Below are 20,051 nucleotides of genomic sequence, written 5' to 3' on the forward strand. Positions count from 1 at the left end.
TTAATTGCAATATTTAAAGGCTATGGAAACCGTCGAGGCAATTTTTTTTTAAGATTGCATTTTACTCATTGTAGGCTAAAAATCATTTTTCAATTGGTCTTTTTTTTTTTAAGTTTCAGCTTTTTTTATGATACATGCGGTTTAAAGTCAGTCTATTTGCAGACATTCCTCCCTGAGTGTCGTCAGCCAATGGCTCATGTGAAACCTTATCTCTGATCTCCTGACCTCAGAAACACACATTTAAGTTTGGTTTCACACCAGTAGTGTTCTATTTTCCCTTTTACCCATTCGTTCAAAAGGGATTAAAACTGAAAATAATGCACTTTAATGACGGAATTCAAAATGGAACACTTCCATTTTAATCAGTCATTCTATAGCAAAAGATAAATGTTTGGTCTGGTTTCCATTATCTCGGACGGGAAAAAGGTCCTGTCAACAGAACTTTTTTTCCATCTAAGAAATCGGAAACCAGAGATCAGGAGATCAGAGATAAGGCTTCATATGAGCCGTCAGGTGATGGAACTTAGGAGGGTCAGTTTACAAATAGACTGATTTTTAACTGCATGTACTATAAAAACTGATAAAAATTTTAATAAAGGTCAACTAAAAAAATTATTTTTAGCCCGAAACTAGTAAAATGCAATCATAAAACTTGAAGGTGCCCATAGACCTTTAACCTTTATAATATAAATTTGTATTATATAGTATGTAGTAGGTCTAGTGGTTACTATAGATGTTCTCTGTATTCCAGGATACAGCGGTTGCTCTTCAAGCATTGACTAAATATGCAAAAGCAACTTACATAGAAAATCCTGATGTAATGGTGTCGGTCAAGTCACTGTCTGGGTTCCATAGGCAGTTCCATGTGGATAAATCGAACAGCCTCCTCACCCAAAGAGAGATATTACCAGATATACCTGGAGAGTATACGCTGACAGCTACAGGGACAGGCTGTGCATATATACAGGTAAGCAAAAGGCACTGGCCTTAAAGGGGTTTTCCAAGATCTACCTTGATTAATATCTTGCCTGCAAAAGAAAGTAAGTTTACTATATACTGTCTCAAAGTTTACTGGATCGGCCTCTCTGGAACCCAGTCATATGATGCCCCCCTTTGGAAAATCCTACAATGGTCGATATTGTGTCCTTTATCAGGTGTTTGGTCTGTGAATGGGGACGTCACTTCCAGCCCAGGAAGAGTTTAGCTATAATGAGTGTTTATGAGGTCAGGAGATCAGAGATAATGCTTCACATGAGCCATCAGTTTTTGGGACTGAGAAGTGATACTCTGCAAACAAAACAATTTGTAACCACTGTAACTTAAATACAGCAAAAAATTGTTAATAATGAAGTTGAAAAAAAAATTTGGGGTTCAAAATGAGTAAAATGCAATCATAGAAAACAGTGCCCTGAAGGTGTCCATATCCTCTGTCAGCAGATTTTTACCTATGCAACTGGCTGACCTGTTATGTGTGCGCTTGCCAGCTGACGGCATCTGTGTTGGTTCTATGTTCATATGTGTCTGCATTAACAAAAATTATGTGTTAATATATGCAAATGAGCCTCTAGGAGCAACGGGGGCGTTACCGTTACACCTAGAGGCTCTGCTTTCTCTGACACTGCCGAGCCCTCTGCACTTTGATTGACGGCCTTGCATTGTAAACGTCATCCCTAGAGATGAGCGAATTTCTCAAATATTCGATTCGAACAGTTCGCCAAATTTCCCCAAAAAATTGATTTGATCCCTATTTATTTATGATGAATTGCTTTAAAAAAAACATCTATTTCCTGGCTGCAGAGAGCCTGTATAGTGGTGTAGAACACTGTGCCTTGCAGTAACACACATAGGGAGTCTGCTGTGGTAGTGAAATAATACTGTGATTTATTATGACACACAGATGACAGGCATGGCTCCTAGAATCACTGCACACTTCACTGATTTGGGCAGTTATGTTAGCGTCAAGAAGAAGCGCACTCCTTTTACACCGTCGTCAGCTGATTCCACATAGATGTCAACAGAACCTGTTCGTTTAAACGCTTATACAAGTAGAGTCCCCCGACAGAGTGGTGAGATGGCAACAGCATGAGTCGCCAGCACAGTGGCCCAGTCACAGAGTGGGCCATGCTGATCGTCCTCTGGTGGCTTGATAAAAAATTCCCATACCGCTGAGTATGGATGGCATTTTACTCCCACCACTCCTTGCTGACTGCCTGCTACCGCTGCCTCCGTGACCCCGTGCGCCGCTACTTCTTTCCGGACAGGTAGGCGCCTGCATAGCAGACGGTCTACCCCGGGCACATTTGGCTACAGATCACACACTGCTGCCACCTTGCTGGCTCAGCCACTGCCCCACGCGCAAGCTGCCACCCTCTTCTCCTGATGATGATGATGATGAAACCCCCTCTTCACCTGGTTTCCACGTGTGATCAGCCACATCATCGTCCGCCATTGTCTGCACGTCACTGATGTCACCCTCACCAGTCTCAGGGCCAGGTGCCTGACCGCTCGCATCAGCTCCCACACGACTCTCATCGCCTCTACTTGCCCTCCTACCGGAGGAAGAAGCGGATCTCTCCTCCTCACCTTTCTCTCAGACATACTGTACTGTAGCTTCAAGTGCAAGGGGAAAAGAGCAATACTATCAGGCTGCATTTTTGCACCAACTCCGCAACTACTGACTGAGGCATCGAATTAAGTGTAAAATAATTTCACCACCCTAAAAGTGTGTAGAGAAGTGTTCTGCTTCGGCGAACGATGGCCTTGGCCGCTAACCCTTTTCGGTTCATTTGTTCCTGGCCTTTATGGTGTGATCACCGCTAGTATCTTTTTTTTTTTTTCTTAAGCCCGAGGAGCGTGCTTTCTTCACCCATGCAGCATGCCAGACCGCAAGTACTTATATATAAACTAAGTGCACCCCAAAACTGTTTATATCAGAATTGAATTTCACCCCAGAATCTAAGATGAATGGACGTAGTTATATATCTTCTAAATAAACCCCAAACTGGTTGTATCAGACTGTACTTTCATCCCACAAGCAAGGATGAATGGACATACTTTTATATATGAAATAAACACACCCCAAAACTGTTTTTATCAGGCAGCAAATTCACCCCTAAAGCAAGGATAAATGGATGTACTTTTTATATTTTAAATAAATACACCCCAAAACTGGTTGTATCAGAACACACGTTCAACCCAATAACAGATGCTAGGATTACTGCGATTACTGTTTAAAACAACCTAAAATTTCTAGTAATTGATCACTTTTAGTAACCCCAATTAGTGCAGCAATAGAATAGCTCCTGTTCCCAGGCTTTACACTCCCCTATTGGTCCCTCCTCTCTCCCTATAGTGTGGATGCTGCCTCCCTATCCTATCCTTACACTATGAATAGTCTTTCCCTGAAACTGCTCAATCGTGTTTTTTTTTAAATAAACTCTTTCCTAAACACTGTCCCTATCTCCTGTCACGTCTCTCCCTGCACTAAGCACACTGGAAAATGGCAGAGACCAATATGGCTGAGGCTATTTATAGGGCTGTGACATCACAGGGCTGGCTGGCTGTATGCATGGCATTGTGGGTGATCCCTCGTTCCCGGGCTTCTTACTTTCACTTTGTAACACGTGCAGCAGCCATTTTAGAAAAAATGAGATTCGTTTCCACGAAGCGCAAGGAAATTCGAGTTCGGGACAAATAGAATTTTTCCTGAAATTCTGATCGAATTCCATTTCGGCAACTTCAATTCGCTCATCTCTAGTCATCACACCTGGCCCTGTCAAAGTGCAGAGGACACAGCAGTTGCAGAGAGAGCAGAGCATCTAAGTGCAATGGCAACGCCCCTGTTGCTCCTAGAGGCTCATTTGCATATATTAACACATCATTTTTTTCTCAGACATGGGGGCACATATGAGCCATTTAACCCCCCTTCCTAACCAAAGTGACAGTGCTTGATCTGCCAGGTAAGTGCTGATCAGTTCTTTATTGCAGGCTGATCCACAAGTTTCCTCCTGAAACTGGAAAACCCCTTTAAAGACACTGATATATTTGTTGCAAATTTCTATATTTCTGTCATGCTTTAATACCAAATTCTGATTTACCCATCTGTATGCAGGCACATCTAAAGTATCACACCCCTCTCCCCAAATCTGATGCTTTCTTCACCCTCACGACCAGTACTCAACCATCACTCTGCACTCAGGAAGCAAATACTAGAATGGATATACTCCTGGAGGCCAGGTAAGGAAGAGCTCGGTAAAACAGAAGAGGAACTGTCATGGTGAACTAAGCCCTTTAAACCTAAAGCATCAAGCTAAATATCTAGAAAAGTAAAAACTACTGTCATCTATGGATGCAATGAACATATGTTAACAAAAAAGACTGTATTGGGGAATTTAAAAAATTCCTTATTTTCTTACATCGTGTGCATCAGAAACCTGACATAAGTAATGATAAATGTGTTGGACCGCTTAGGCCCTGCACACGTTCAAGAAAAGTGGCGAGTGTGGCAGAAAAGGGACAATAAGTCACAAATCGTTGCCCAAGACGATGGGCAGCTGTCTGATTTAATTACAACTGTGTAATGCTCAAAAGGCTTGTGCACTTGGGGGGGGCTCCCCTGGCTCCCGGCTCCTGGCTCCTTCTTGCCTTGGCTGCTCCCTTTTGCTTTGCTTGCAGGATGTCAACTTATGTTTTGCCAATGGCGGTCCTGCTTCCCTTGCGTCAATTGACAACAATTTGACATGACGCAAGGGGTGCAAATCACCTCAGCAGCCAGGGATTGGCCTCAAAATGAAAGTTGGCGGAGCAGCCACAGAGAGAAGGAGAAGGAGTTCTGGGCATAATAATAATCATGAAAAAAGTCATAAAAGTAAGGGCTCATGCCCATGGCCATACTAGACATCTGTCCATAGGCATCTACTATACCTCTGTAGGCCTCAGATTTTATGCAGAGAAATACAAAAGTTCATTTCTGCCAGACTCCACAAGCATTCTTCATCACACTCCATAAGTACAATTATTTTTTGTACACACAGAAATTTCATGTCAATGAAAACTTAAAGGGCGTCTGTCAGCAGTTTTGTACCTATGACACTGGCTGACCTGTTACATGTGAGCTTGGCAGCAGCTGAAGGCATCTGTGTCGGTCCCATGTCCATATTTGCCCGCATTGCTGAGAAAAGTGATGTTTTATTATATGCAAATGAGCCTCTAGGAGCAACGGGGGTGTTACCGTTACACCTGGAGGCTCTGCTCTCTCTGCAACTGCTGCACCCTCTGCACTTTAATTGACGGGACCAGGCAGTGTAAATGTTGTCACACCTAGTCCTGTCAATCAAAGTGCAGTTGCCGACAGAGCAGAGCCTCTAGGTGTAACGACAACGCCCCCGTTGCTCCCAGAAGCTCATTTGCATATATTAAAACATCATTTTTCTCTGCAATGCGGGCACATATGAACATGGGACCGACACAGATGCCTTCAGCTGCCAACAGGTCAGTCACCTTCATAGGCACAAATCTGCTGACAGGTGCCCTTTAAACACATGCACCCCTTATACAGTGTCCATCATTGCCTATATGGCAGCGAACAGATGCTGTGCAGCCCCATGTACGGTCATACAGACCTGTGCAAACCGTTCCGCCATGTGTATGAGCCCTCACTACCATTAATAACCTGTTTTCACCCTGCCTTCTCTTGTTGCAGTTATTCAGGTGAAAGGACGGCAACCAATGCAGTAATAATAGAGGTAGAGATTTTGTCTGGGTTCATTCCTAATAAAAAGAGTGTGAAAAAGGTAAGGCACGGATAACCCCTCAAATAACTACAATCCTACTTTTGAGTGCTATAGAAATGACATTTATTTCTAAGGCGGCCCGCACACAATGTAAGGACTGGACCTTTAGGCTGCCTGTACATGATGTGGCCCCTGCAGCGGCATCCGCTTTTTGCTAGGCCGCACCTGTACTTGCCAGGCCGCGCTTGTACAGAGAGCTCTCTGGATCAGGCATTGCTGGATGTTACCACAATGTCCTACGGTCCTCTATTGACTATAATGGGATCCGGCGGTGATACTGCTGCTACCAGGCAAATATGCCGGGATTCGGCTGGGCAAACACCACCGCACACAACGAGTTCTTCTGTGGGCTTCCTGGTCCATGTGACTGTGCCGCAAAGAATAGGACATGTCCTATATTTGCCCGCATCGGATGCGGATCACGGGCCTGTTAAAGTAAATGGCTCCACATCGCAATGTGGGGAACACGCGGCTGGTGTCTGTGTTTTGCATGTCCGCAGTTTGCAGTCCACAAAATGGACACAGCCATGTGAATGCTCCCTAAATCAAATAAATAGGGATTTTTAAAGGTTCTCTATATTACCTCCAACATCAGCATCTTGCCACCACCCTGACCCACAACACACCAATTCAATGGAAAATTAATGTCATGCTTAGACTTAAAGGGTATTCCAGGTTTGTTGTTGTTAATGGCCTATCAGGCAGGCTATCAATATCTGATCGGTGGGGTCCAAGAACCCGAACACCCACCGATCAGATGTTTCAGAGTAGCTCTGGCACTAGAAGTCCGCGCTGTACCTATACAGCTCCATCCACTGGACAGGACTGGTTACTGGGTACGTGATCTGACTGAGTCCTGTCATTTCTTCATAAATATGTAGGAACTCTGCACCCGTTAAACTAGAGCAAGTTGTTGGAATTTATTTAATATTTGTTCTGTTGTATTATTACTTATATTGTGATCTAATTGCATCTTTTTTTTAGGTATAAAAAGTTCTATTCAAAGACGTACAATATAAATTATCTCTCAACCGTGCATTTCATTCCCTCTATTCCTTTAGTTAAAAGTCAACCCTATTGTGGAAAGAACAGAGGTCACGCCTGATAAAGTTATCATTTACTTGCAGAAGGTAATACACCTTTATATTTATATTTTAGTTTTTTCTTTCTCTAGCCAGTCAAAGTGGGTATATATTTCATGAAATGTCTTTCTGCTCGATCTACTCTATAGTTTCTACTGGAAATGTGCAATCAGGAAAAAATGACCTTTCCCATTTTTATCACTAAATTCTGAAATGTTGCAGTTTTCACTCATAATACGCTGACATTTCCTGTTCTGCGGAGATCACTTCTGGACAGTTATCTACTTATCATTACAGGCAGGGTTACAACGTAAGGCAACACCTACATGGGTAACACGGGATCCACCATTCACAAAAGGTGGTGTCACAGCTAACCACCTCCCCCTCCCTGCACAATGACCCCTGTACAGGTCACACAGCGGGTCCACAGACACTAGTTTTCTATGGCCCACGTGGCTTGCTGTAAAGCAAATTTCTGAATGCTGTTAATGCATCTCAAGCAAAATGGAAGCCCCGTAGTCATGTACAGAACAGATTATATAAAATCTACAGTCAAAATATATAAAAAAAAAGATTAGAAGTACTTGGTTTTTATTTAGTGAAAATATTTACCTATTTAGACTATTGTTTTTAAAAACCGTAGGCTTGAGTTCTCCTAGCATCACAGGGACGCTCATATTCTTACCATCATATCATCAATATATACCTGTAGGTAGTTGTATTAATCTCCATATAATATTTGCAGATCATGCTCCGAGGCACACACCGTTATTAATAGTTTTCTAAATGTATTCCCACCAAATACCACTGTGAAGTTAAAGGGGTATTCCCATCTTGGACACTGGGGGCTTATCGCTAGGATATGGCCCCAATGTCCTATAGGTGCGGGTCCCACCTCTGAGACCCGCTCCCATACTTAGAACAGAACCGGCAAAGTCCCGAGGGAGCACAGCGCATGTACAGTCACCCTCTATTCACTCCTATGGGAGCGCAGAGCATAGCCAAGTGGCGCGCTCAGCTATTTTCAGAAGCCCCAATGAAATGAATGGGAAGTGTACTGCACAAGCGTGGCCACGGCTCCATTCACTTCTGTGGGGCTGAAGGTAATAGCGGAACCGGAGCTAGGCTATTTTCGGTGCTCCCATAGGAATGAATGGACGGTGACTGCGCATGTGCGGTGCTCCCTCTGGGACTTTGATGGCTCTGTTATCTGTTAGAGGTGGGACCCACACCTATAGGACATTGGGAGCATATCCTAGCGAAATTCCCCCAATGTCCAAGATGGGAATACCCCTTTAACGAAAAATGGACATATGTCTTACCTACACCCATGGTTGGTAGGACATTGGACCACAATCTAAACCCCTGCTGTGCTGCCCCCATATTGTACATCTCCCCTTATTATTCGGAACACTCATTATTAGTATTGAGTGAATCGAAGCATCTGAAGCGAAATTTGATCAGAAGTTTAGGAAAAGTTTGATTCGCTGCAAAACCGTATGTGACTGAAAATGAAAAAAATTATACTCGCCTCATCCTCTTGATCGCGGAGAGGCCGTCCGCTTCCGTCTTCATTGAAGCCAAAGGACTTGCAGCGAGCTTGCTGATGTCATCATGTTATCACTCTGGCCGCAAGCGGTGACGGACCGAATTTTTCAAAACTCCACACTAGTCATTATCATTTTCACCTCCTTCAGTCAGATTATTATTCGAACTGGACAGAGCTATCAAACCAGCATCATAATTTAATTTGCACTAGGCAGTCATAATAGGGGTCAGGTCCTGAGTCAGTTAATAGATACCCTACCCTGGAAGTCGTACCTGTAACTTATGTCCATTATCAAAAAGGGGGTTTTCAGGATCTTCATATTGATGGCCTATCCTCAAGATAGGTCATCAATATGAGATCAACGGGGATCCGACACCCAACACCCCCTCAAATCAGCCTTTCTATGAGGCTGCGGTGTACGTGAGTGCTTAGTCTAATTCCTAGGCCGTGTGACATCACATTCATCGGTCACATGGCCTAAGCGCAAGCGCAAGTGACTGGGGCTAAGCTGCAATACCAAGCACAAACAATATCAAATGGATGGCACTGTTCTTGGTAAGCTGTGAGAAGGTTGCGGCGGACATCAGAGCTCCAATGAATGCTGTGACTTCCTCAAATAGCTGATTGGCCGGGGTGCTGGGAGTCATCCTGAGGATGGGACATCAATATGAAAATCCCGGAGAACCCCTTTTAAGCTTTTTTGTGTTTTTCTACAGCTCACCAATAAAGCTGTTACTTTAAGATTCTCCATCACACAAGACTTACATGTGGACAATCTGCAAGCTGCAAAAGTGAAGATTTATGACTATTATGTTCCAGGTGTGTAATGGCCTGTATTAGAAATATGTATTTTAATATTTTTCCCCTCTGTTGCATTATACATTAATTAAAGGTTTTTCCTTCAACAACCTTATCACCTATTCACTGAATATGGAATAAATCAAGTATATGGTCGTTGGCAGTTTAAAAACTGGGATTACTACTGATCATGAGAAAGGGGGTCCTTGAGTCTCCTGTGTGCAAATGCATGACCACCGCTACATTCACTTTGATGGGGCTGCTGGAGATAGACACATGCTGTACTCGGCACTCCTACAGGGGTGAATGGAGCATTGGTGTCCTTGAGCCCCAAAATAACCTAGATCTTAAGGGCAAACACCCCGTCCTGAGCAGACCTGCAAAGGGACCTGCTTTCTAGCTCCTTCACTCTATGGCCTCAGCAGGTCCATTGAACTCCCTTGATGTAAATGTCTTGTTTGACCCCACCACAGCCAATAGCTCGCCGCAGGGGTGCCCTGCTCCCTTTGAGTTGCTTCACAACCCCTTTAAAAAAACTAAACCTAAAACTGTAAACATAGGAAAAGTTTTGTCAGACTTCAAGGTTTTCCTTTGATATAAACTTGTAGAAATCTTACAGATAACACAGTGGTTAATTTTTGGCTAGCAGGGGTAGAGCTTAGCTGTTCATTGCACACTGAGCGGTGGCAGAGGGCCCGCCATCTTACAGCCTGACATGTGATTTTGAGAAGGAGGAACACATACAAAAGAATGTATATATTTATATACATTTATATGATATATTACAATTTATATATTTATATACATTTATATTTTATATATTTAAGAATGTATATACATGTCTGATTACATAATAATATAGGAAAGGGAGAGAATAATATAGCAAGAAATGACTTCCTTTAAAAAACATATACTGTATTTTTACCCTACAAGACGCATCTCCCCATAAGACGCACCTGCCCATAAGATGCACCTAGGTTTTAGAGGAGTAAAGTAAGAAAATAAATTTTCATTAGACCCCAGATCAGACCCCTAATATTAGTTAGACCCCCATTCAGATCTCAGATGAATAAGACCCAAGTTAGTACTCAATTCAGGCTCCCGAGTCCGAATGTTGATAAGACCCAAAATCAGACCTCAGATCAGACCTCCAATCAGACCTCAGATCAGAACCCCATTGTTAATAAAACCACAAATTAGACCTCAGATCAGACTCCCAATGTTAAGATCCTCAGATCGGACCCCCAATGTTAATAACACCCAAAAACAGACCTCAAATCAGACTAATAAAAATAAATCAACTTATCTCTCCAGTTCTGGATGCTGCTCCTGAGATCCTGCGTTCTTCCTGCCACACTGTGCTGTGACTCTGTTGCACAGCTCAAGGTCACAGAGTGCACCGATGTCCTCATGTTTGCCTGCACATCACAGCAGAGCATGCGGAACCCTAAAAGGAGAAGACCAGGAAACTGTGAATACAGAGCCAGAACACAGCGCTACATTCACCACTTTCTGATACTCCTGTACTAATGAGTGCTGACACACTGACCTTTTCCCCCACTTTGGCGGATGGAGGAAAGTGCGTCTTATAGGGCAAAAGATATGATATACATATATATTCCATGTTTAGTTTAGATAACTGCAAGAAACACATTTTATACTAGTGCATGAACATTTCATTAGCTTGTAATCTATTTGTTTACCTTCTTGTCATTAATTCTTAATTTCTGTTTCTTCCAATTCTAGATGAGCACGCAGTGACTGAATATAATTCCCCCTGCAGTACAGGTATTGAATACTGCCGAACGGGTGTCTATAGTCAATTCCTTAATACCTAATCTACAGTATGCTTCTTTGCCAGTGAAAGGCCATTGTGGGTTGGATGTGTTGTAAAGTTAGATCAGTGGAGTACACAGACCTCATGGGGCCCCATGGAAAAACTTTGTATAGGCCCCCCTGCCCCACTCAGTTTCCAAGTGTCAATGGCTCCCAGGCAATGCAGGATGCAAAGCACAACGCCCCAGAATTCTGATGAATTTACATTTCTTTATTAAGCGGAAGAAATTTTAATTAAAAGTAAATTGTAATAAAAAAGTCACACCTGGCCTGGAATGGGTGCTTTAAAAATATAACGCTCATTCTGAAAACCATATTTCCAAATGCATTTACACCAGAAATATAGCATAAATACGGATGTAGCAGGGTTAATGAGACATGTTATGTAAACTAAATGCAACTAAATGCGTTAAGCAATTGCTTTTCAATGGCTTTTGTTTCAAGCTACCCGATGAGTTAAGAAATTTTTGTTGAGTGTGTGTGTTACCTTTATTACATCTGTACATTGATAAATCTCCTGCTTCTTTCAATCACAAAGCTGGATGCCTGCAGCCACCACTAGGGGGAGCTCACTGCAGATTAATTTACACAGTTACTGTAAACACTGAGCTGCCCCCTAGTAGTGGCTGCAGGAAAATGTAGTGTTTATTGCACTGGGACCCCTCTCCCCTTGGCCCCATAATAGTTGCCTGGTCTGCCTTCATTAAAGGTACGCCACTGTTTCTTATCAATTTAATAGTGACTGGAATCCAAATACAATGCAAGGTTTAATCTGCGAATTACTCCCCCTCCCTATTGAGAACACATGCATGTCCAGCTGAGGTAAGCATGCATGTGCATGTGCAGCGACCCGCTGAGGAGCCAGTGTAGAGGATAGGAGTAGTATGTGGCTCTGTTGAATTGTGGTGTCATGGTGTACTCCCTCAGGCCGTTGCTCCCTGGGGATCAGTGTAATGGAATTATAAAACTGAAGAAGGAGGCCAGAGTTAAACATAAAAAAGTATTTTTTACTAAGTGTGAGCTAGAACTTCAAATATATTCAGCAGAACTGCAATTTTCTCTGGCACCAGAAAGGAATCTGGAGGCAGGTTGGATGGCTGCAGTTAAGCACTGAGGTTGTACTGGCCTAGTAACGTTTGAGATGATGGGTGTTTTAGCCATAGTCCCTCACCTTTTAGCAGTGTCTGTAGATGCTGGTTAGAGTTGTTCACTCTGCGATCAAGATTCTCAAGACTTTTCTTGAGGCAGAAGCATGTATGATAACTATAGAGAATCTGTAACAAAAGCTCAGCAAGGTGCCTCCTCTCCTCTCCGAGGTTACTCAGGAGCTCCCCCTCTTGGCAGGAAGCAGAACCAGCCCACTTCTACCACAATTGGAGGAACAGGAACTACCAAAATGCCAACCTTTTGCCATCCAGTCCATACTGGTAGCTATGACTAGAAGTAAAACAATGAAACAGATTATGCACAACAATACAATTTGTAGTACCACCAGGTCTGGAGCACTACACATGGAGTTTCAGAAGAATAGCTGTCCTTCAAACAAGCGTTCGGCCTACAGCTATTTAAAGTGTACTGTATGTATGTCCACCCTTATAGTCTTTACCATATAGTAAAACAGGGTTCAGATAATTAGCCAGTAACCATACTGTCTCTTCTTAATTACACTCTCTTACCAGTGGAGTAAAAAAGTATCCAAACATAGTAGAGTGAGGACCTCTTCTAAGCTGCGTCCAAGGCATCTCACTCAGCCAGTCTGCTCGAAACGTATGAGGGGCAGACACTCTGAAACAGACATCTGCAGATGGATATATGGCCTGGCAATTTACCCTTGTCATGTAAAAAGTGAAACATTGACACAAAGGGAGCCAATTCCAACAGAAGGCGCTAGCGAGACACTTCTCTACCTATTTGCATATTATTTTCCCATAGAGCACTGCCTTGCACAGTTGCTCTCCTTAAGGATAGCGAGTACCTCCCGTATGCTTGTACACATTTTAAAAATCTTATATATACCATTAGTTTTGGTGTTTACACAGCGATACCGAAATCCACTACTAGGCAGGTGTAGCCTCTACTTAACTGATCCTTTTTATGTGTTCTATTTTCTGAATTAGTATTTTTCTTCACAGGGTTACATTTATCTCAAGACAACAGTTAAGAAGCTCCTTTGGGATTTCTATGAAATTGTCAGACAGTATCACAATAAATCACAAATTGTTCCTTTATTGAAATGTGTCTTATCTCATAGAGGGAATGTAACACCTTTATTAAACCAGATGCTGAAATCTATCTTTTGTATTTCGTTTTTATAAATTAGTTTTATTGTATTCCCAGTATAGTGTACTTTCACACTTGTGTTTTTCTTTTCCGGCACTGAGTTCGGTCCTAGGGGCTCAATACCGGAAAAGAACTGATCAGTTTTATCCCCATGCATTCTGAATGGAGAGCAATACTGTTCAGGATTGCATCAGGATGTCTTCAGTTCAGTCACTGAACGGCGTTTCGGACAGAGGAAATACCGCAGCATGCTGCAGTATTCTCTTCGTCCAAGATTCCGGATCAGTTGCCGGAATGCCGAATCCGGCATTAATTTACATTGAAATGTATTAGTGCCAGATCCGGCATAAAAATAAAAATAAATAGAAACTGATCCGTTTGTCCGTATGACAAACGAAGAGACGGATCCGTTCTTGCAATGCATTTGTGAGACGGATCCGCATCCGGATCCGTCTACAAATGCTGTCAGTTTGCATGCAGTTTGCCTGATCCGGCAGGCAGTTCCAGCGATGGAACTGCTTGCCGGATCACTCTGCCGCAAGTGTGAAAGTAGCCATATTATTTTGGGGACAGCTATTTTGCCTGGGCTGCTCCTCTGCCCTGTAAATAGTAGTTCAGAGATCTGCTTTACAGCATCCACGTGCATTTCGGAAGAGGACTCATTGGGGGTCATTTATCAAAACTGGCGTTTTACACCAGTCTTTGATACCCCCTCCGCTGCCAGAGGATATGCCATATTTATGATGAGGTGCAGGCCTTGTCATAAATTAGGCGCATGATCCACCAGTCTGTGCACCTAAGTCAGGCATGCTCAACCTGAAGCCCTCGAGCTGTTGTAAAACTACAACTCCCACAATGCCCTGCTGTAGGCTGTTCAGGCAGGCTGGGAGTTGTAGTTTTGCAACAGCTGGAGGGCCGCAGGTTGAGCATGCCTGACCTAGACTGAAATCTACTCCAGCCCCTGAGTGGAGTTGATTTCATCGTCATTTATGCCAGTAAAGTGGTGTAAATGATAATGTCGAAGGAAGTGTAAAAACACAACATGCGGTGCACAAGCATTGGGGACGTGCAACTTTTTTACACCCAAAACTGACATAATAATTGACCCCATTGAGTTTTATAGGATAGTGTAGTCGTCATGTTCTGTATCCTGTGCAGAGATGAGAGGATATGTGACCAAAACCAAAAATATTTTCAGTGGTGGATCCTATGTTATCTGCCTTTAGCTTTGGTAACTGAGGTGATCACTTTTATTGCAATACTGCCTGTGATGATAATGAAATGACTGCTGAAAGTGTATCTACAGAACAGCAAGTGTTAACCTATTGTGAAGTGTAAAAAAAATTCAGAATTTCTGGATTTTTTTTAAAATATAGATAAATGCATGGAAAGTTATTAGAAAAAAAACATCACCTAAAATGTGTAAACAATTGCCTACATTCCTTACTGTGAGTGCAACTGGATTCACAGAGAGATTGACATGACCAGGCATCCTCACAGCTTTAATAGCTAGCCCTGAAATCTTGCGCAGTGAAGATTTCATTTGGTCGTTCGTACTCTGAGATCTACACTGTACATGCACCGATAGTACTGCCATCAACACATGAGGAATGTCACTGAGAGAGGTGGCAACTGGGAGAGGTGGAGGTGAAGCTGTGCTCCGAGGGGCTAGGCCAGCCCTCAGTGCTCTGAACACTTTATTTGCATATCATTAAACGTAATAATTACTCTGCAATTACCCTGTGATACCGATTGCAGAGAAAAATGCAACCTGATCAACCCTGACAGACAATAAGTCTTGTTAAACATTGACGACAGATGCAGTTTTTCAATAAGTGACTACTTTAGAAATCATTATATTACAAGGTTTATATTAGATTTTTACTATTACTATATTTATTACGTTACTTATTACATCACTTTTATATTAACTAGGTACTAGTTGGTAATATAAGATATAGAGGGATATCACCTGTTTCTATATTGGTAATATCCCTCCATAGCTTATATTTTCTCCATATCTCCATATTTTATATTGATTGTTCCTCTACCTATTGTGTTTGTTTTGCAAGGCTCTTCACAGTATATTCCCAGTATCTGTGGCTGAATATTATTGACATCTTTATTAGTTTTTTATCCTAATTACTAGTGTTGAAAGAAAGCTATGGAAAATTTGATTTCGGCTGCTTCGCCGAATTTTACAAAAGAATTCGCTTTGTGACAAATTAAATTTTCCCTGAAATTCAGATTGTGAACTTCGACTCACTCAACACTTCTAATTACCTACAAGAACTTGTAGGGATTCCACCATTTGATGCTACAAATGATTGAATTGATGAAGGAATGTCCTGAGGCTACTGGCAGACAAGGAGTTTCCTCTATACATTTGTGGTTCACAGTAATGGAAACAATCACGTGTTCGGGATTACAGCAACATGTGGTTCGAAACAATGCCATTGGCAAAAGAGTAGCTGAGGACTTTCAAAAATGAAGAAAGCTTTTAATCATCAGGTATTAGACAGTTCTGTTGTCAGAAGAAGGTAGAATAGACAATAAAGCCTAAAGAATTAGATCTACAGATCGGCACCTGACTTCATTGTCACATGGATGATCCTTCTCACTGGCAGAGTCACATGTGGTTTACATAAGGTCTGCTCATTGAGAAATATACTTTTTACCACTGCGTTATAATTGTATTGTTTTATCTCAATAGGTTCAAAATTCTGTGCTCATTAATTTCTTAATATATCTTTATAGCAGTTGGACGTACAATTTTTCTAATACAGACAAAGGCTAAATGGACCCTGGTGCAACAGTTTAGCTTGGGACTTCAACACCTTTAACTGTATGTCAAAACGGAAATCATATTTAAAGGAGGATCTCTGAACCTAGTTGTGGTTTTCGTGCTGCCTCTTGAGAACTGAGAATAGAAGACACGGTTAGCCACAGATACCATTCTGGAACCTTATGCTGATGGATTGGAGATGTTTTGGACAAGATAACGTGCACTTCAACATCTATAAAAGGGGCCTTTAGATGTCTGATGAAAGAGTTGGGTTTTGGCACCTTAAAAGGGTTGTCTCACTTCAGCAAATGGCATTTATCATATAAACAAAGTTAAAGGGGGTTAACCCATCTTAGACAATGGGGGCATATCGCTAGAATATGACCCCATTGTCTGATAGGTGCGGGTCCCACCTCTGGGACCCGCACCTACAAGGAGAACGGAGCCCGGTTGTGGCGGAGGACCCCGGGTTTCCCAGGGTCCGTCCACCACCAGGCGCAGCTCCCCGCCTCTCCCATTGAAGTGAATGGGAGCGCACCGCTCATGCGCGGTCACTGCTCCCATTCATTTCTATGGGGTCGACGGAAATAGCCGAGCCAGCGCTCGGTTATTTTCGGTGGCTCCATAGAAATGAATGGAGGGCAGCTGCGCATGCGCAGTGCGCCCTCCTCAATTTTCTCCGCTCTGTTCTCCTTGTAAGTGCGGGTCCCAGAGTGATATGCCCCCCATTGTCTAAGATGGTATAACCCCTTTAATACAAGGCACTTACTAGTGTATTGTTGTTCTTCATATTGCCTCCTTTGCTGGCTGGATTCATTTTTCCATCACCTTATACACTCACCTAAAGAATTATTAGGAACACCATACTAATACGGTGTTGGACCCCCTTTTGCCTTCAGAACTGCCTTAATTCTACGTGGCTTTAATTCAACAAGGTGCTGATAGCATTTTTTTAGAAATGTTGGCCCATATTGATAGGATAGCATCTTGCAGTTGATGGAGATTTGAGGGATGCACATCCAGGGCACGAAGCTCCCGTTCCACCACATCCCAAAGATGCTCTATTGGGTTGAGATCTGGTGACTGTGGGGGCCATTTTAGTACAGTGAACTCATTGTCATGTTCAAGAAACCAATTTCTAGCCCATGAATTTAACTGGATTGACGTTTGGCGTCTCCAGAACCCGGATGAAAACATGTACTCCTGTTACTCCAAAACACACCAAACCTGGTCTAGAATAGATATGGCCCTGGGAAATAAAAATCTGATGTTCTATGATAGGATTAAAATAAAGTATCTCCCCATGGTTCTATCAGATCATAATGCCGTGGTAATGGAACTAGATTTGAATAAAAAGAAGGCCTTATTACCGTTTAAGTTTAATTCCCATTGGTTACCAATGATCCCAGACAAAGAAAGTATAATGGAAGAATTAAAAAAAAAATTTAGGGAGAATAACTATTCTGCAAGTAAGTTAATTGTTTGGGATACGGCTAAAGCATATTTAAGAGGATTGCTTTGTAAAAAAGTGAATTACCTAAAAAAAAATTACCAGGGAAAAGGGGATTGCTTTGGAAAAAAAAGTACAGGAATTAGCAACAACATGTATGAGATATCCCACTGACGATAATAAGAAAATATGGGAGGAAGAACAGGAAAAGTTAAAGGCATATCATATGGAGAGAAGTAGGAAAGAACTAAGGTTTCAAGGGATCCGGCTGGCCACAGAGGGAGAAAAATTTGGTAAAATCTTGGCAAATATAGCAAGAAATCAAAGAGAGAAAGCCTGGATAGGGGCGATCAAAGATAAAAGGGGTGAGACAATTAATACACCAGAAGGAGTTAAAGAAGTGTTTGTAAAATATTTCCAAGAGGTATACAAGTCTAGGGTACAATACTCAAAACAAGAATTAGACTTGTATTTAGATCAGATCCCTCTTAGGGAGATATCCCAGGCCCAAAAGATATTTCTAGAAAAAGAAATATCAATTGTAGAAATGAATAAGGTCCTGGGGCAGGTAAAATCTGAAAAGGCACCAGGAAGTGACGGGCTCCCTTTTGAAATTTATAAAACCTTCACCCAGGTGTTAGTACCAGAATTAAAAACAACATTGGACGAGGCTAAAAAAATTGGGGACTTACCAGACTCTATGAAAGAAGCAATTATAACACTAATTCCAAAAAAGGGCAAAGAACAACTAGACCCGGGATCATATAGGCCAATATCACTTTTAAATACCGATGTTAAAATTTTGGCAAAAGTTTTGGCCGATAGACTCTCAAGGGTGGTTAAGGGTATAATAAACCTAGATCAAACAGGTTTTATACCGGGCAGAACGATATACTCAAATATAAGAAGGTTGTATTTAAATATTGAAGCTAATAGAACAGAAGCGGGGGAGAAAGCCGTATTATCATTGGATGCCCAAAAGGCATTCGACTGTATTGAATGGGAATATTTATGGGCAGTATTAAAAAGGGTCGGTATAGGGGAAGGATTTATAAGATGGATACAGCTAATATATCAGGATCCGCGGGCCAGAGTGATGGTGGATGGGAGCTTGTCCCTGCCCCTTGCCCTATATCGGGGCACTAGGCAGGGATGCCCTCTCTCTCCACTATTATTCGCCATTGCGATCGAACCTATGGCAAGTATAATAAGAAACGATAGGGAAATTAAAGGCTTTCACTATGATGGTGGGGAAGAAAAATTGTTAATGTACGCGGATGATATTTTGTTATGTATGCACAGTACTGGAGACCAGTTTAATAGAGTTATAGATATAATAGATAAGTTTGGTTGTTTTTCTGGTTTAAATATTAATTGGGGGAAATCATACATGTTGATGTTGGGAGATGCACAACCACAGGGGTTCTTAAAGGTGCAGGTGTTGGGAAAACAAGAAAACTTTAAATATTTGGGGATACAAATCTCTGGAAACATAGGAGAATATGAAAAATTAAATGTACTTCCCCTAATAAAAGAACTTAGGGCCAAAATACATGTCTGGCGTAGATTACCAATTTCAATACAGGGTCGGGTAAACTTAATAAAAATGGTTTTTCTCCCCAAAATATTATATGTCCTTCAAAATGCCCCAGTCAGGTTGTCGCAGGATACCTTTAGATTGCTTGATAGGTTAATGGGAGATTTTCTTTGGAAAGGTAAGATTCCCAGAATAAAGAGAGAGATACTTCAACTCCCAGTGAGAGAAGGTGGACTCGCAGTTCCGAATTGGTTTTTTTATTATATAATTACACAATATGGTCAAATAAAGAGTAGTTTGGATGGGTTGGTGGGTAGTCAGGTAGTGAATAGATTGGGATGGAAGGAAGAATGGAACTTTTTAGAGGTGTTGGAATCGGGTACACTGGGAGGAAAAAATACAGGAAATAGAGTTTTAAATTTAATGGAATATATATGGGTAGAGATTAAAAAAATATTAGAGATTAAAGGGTTTTTGCAATACACACCTATATGGAAAAATATTAACCTTAAGGAACTGCAGGGGATTAAAATGTATATTGACTGGGAGAAAAATGGGATGAAATACTTAAACCAGATATTCGAACAGGGTAAATTGAAAGACTTTAATACAATGGTTAGAGAGTTTGGTATACCGCATAAGGACATATACAAATACTTTCAGCTTAGGAATGCAGTGAGGTCAGTTATGCAAGAGGATAAAAGCTAATTTGAATGATTATTGTAATGACCCGTTGGACGGTCTGATACTGTATATTTAATGTGTTTTGTATAACAATAAAGAAATATAAAAAAAAAAAAAAAAAGAAACCAATTTGAATTGATTCGAGCTTTGTGACATGGTGCATTATCCTGCTGGAAGTAGCCATCAGAGGATGGGTACATGGTGGTCATGAAGGGATGGACATGGTCAGAAACAATGCCCAGGTAGCCCGTGGCATGT

At 41.8% G+C, this 20,051-nt stretch overlaps 1 protein-coding gene across 1 annotated transcript in view; it reads left to right on the forward strand.

The window, feature by feature from the left end:
• LOC122942213 (alpha-2-macroglobulin-like protein 1) overlaps positions 1-13,358 on the forward strand; it is a 132,790-nt gene extending 119,432 nt beyond the window's left edge. The window contains 7 exon segments of the mRNA XM_044299713.1: positions 752-967; positions 4,112-4,236; positions 5,702-5,792; positions 6,854-6,922; positions 9,140-9,242; positions 10,968-11,009; positions 13,190-13,358. Coding sequence (XP_044155648.1) covers positions 752-967; positions 4,112-4,236; positions 5,702-5,792; positions 6,854-6,922; positions 9,140-9,242; positions 10,968-11,009; positions 13,190-13,218 — 675 coding nt within the window. The 3' untranslated portion in view covers positions 13,219-13,358.
• The last annotated feature ends 6,693 nt before the right edge of the window (positions 13,359-20,051 follow it).

This window comes from Bufo gargarizans, chromosome 6, assembly GCF_014858855.1.
Source record: "Bufo gargarizans isolate SCDJY-AF-19 chromosome 6, ASM1485885v1, whole genome shotgun sequence".
NCBI lineage: Eukaryota > Metazoa > Chordata > Amphibia > Anura > Bufonidae > Bufo > Bufo gargarizans.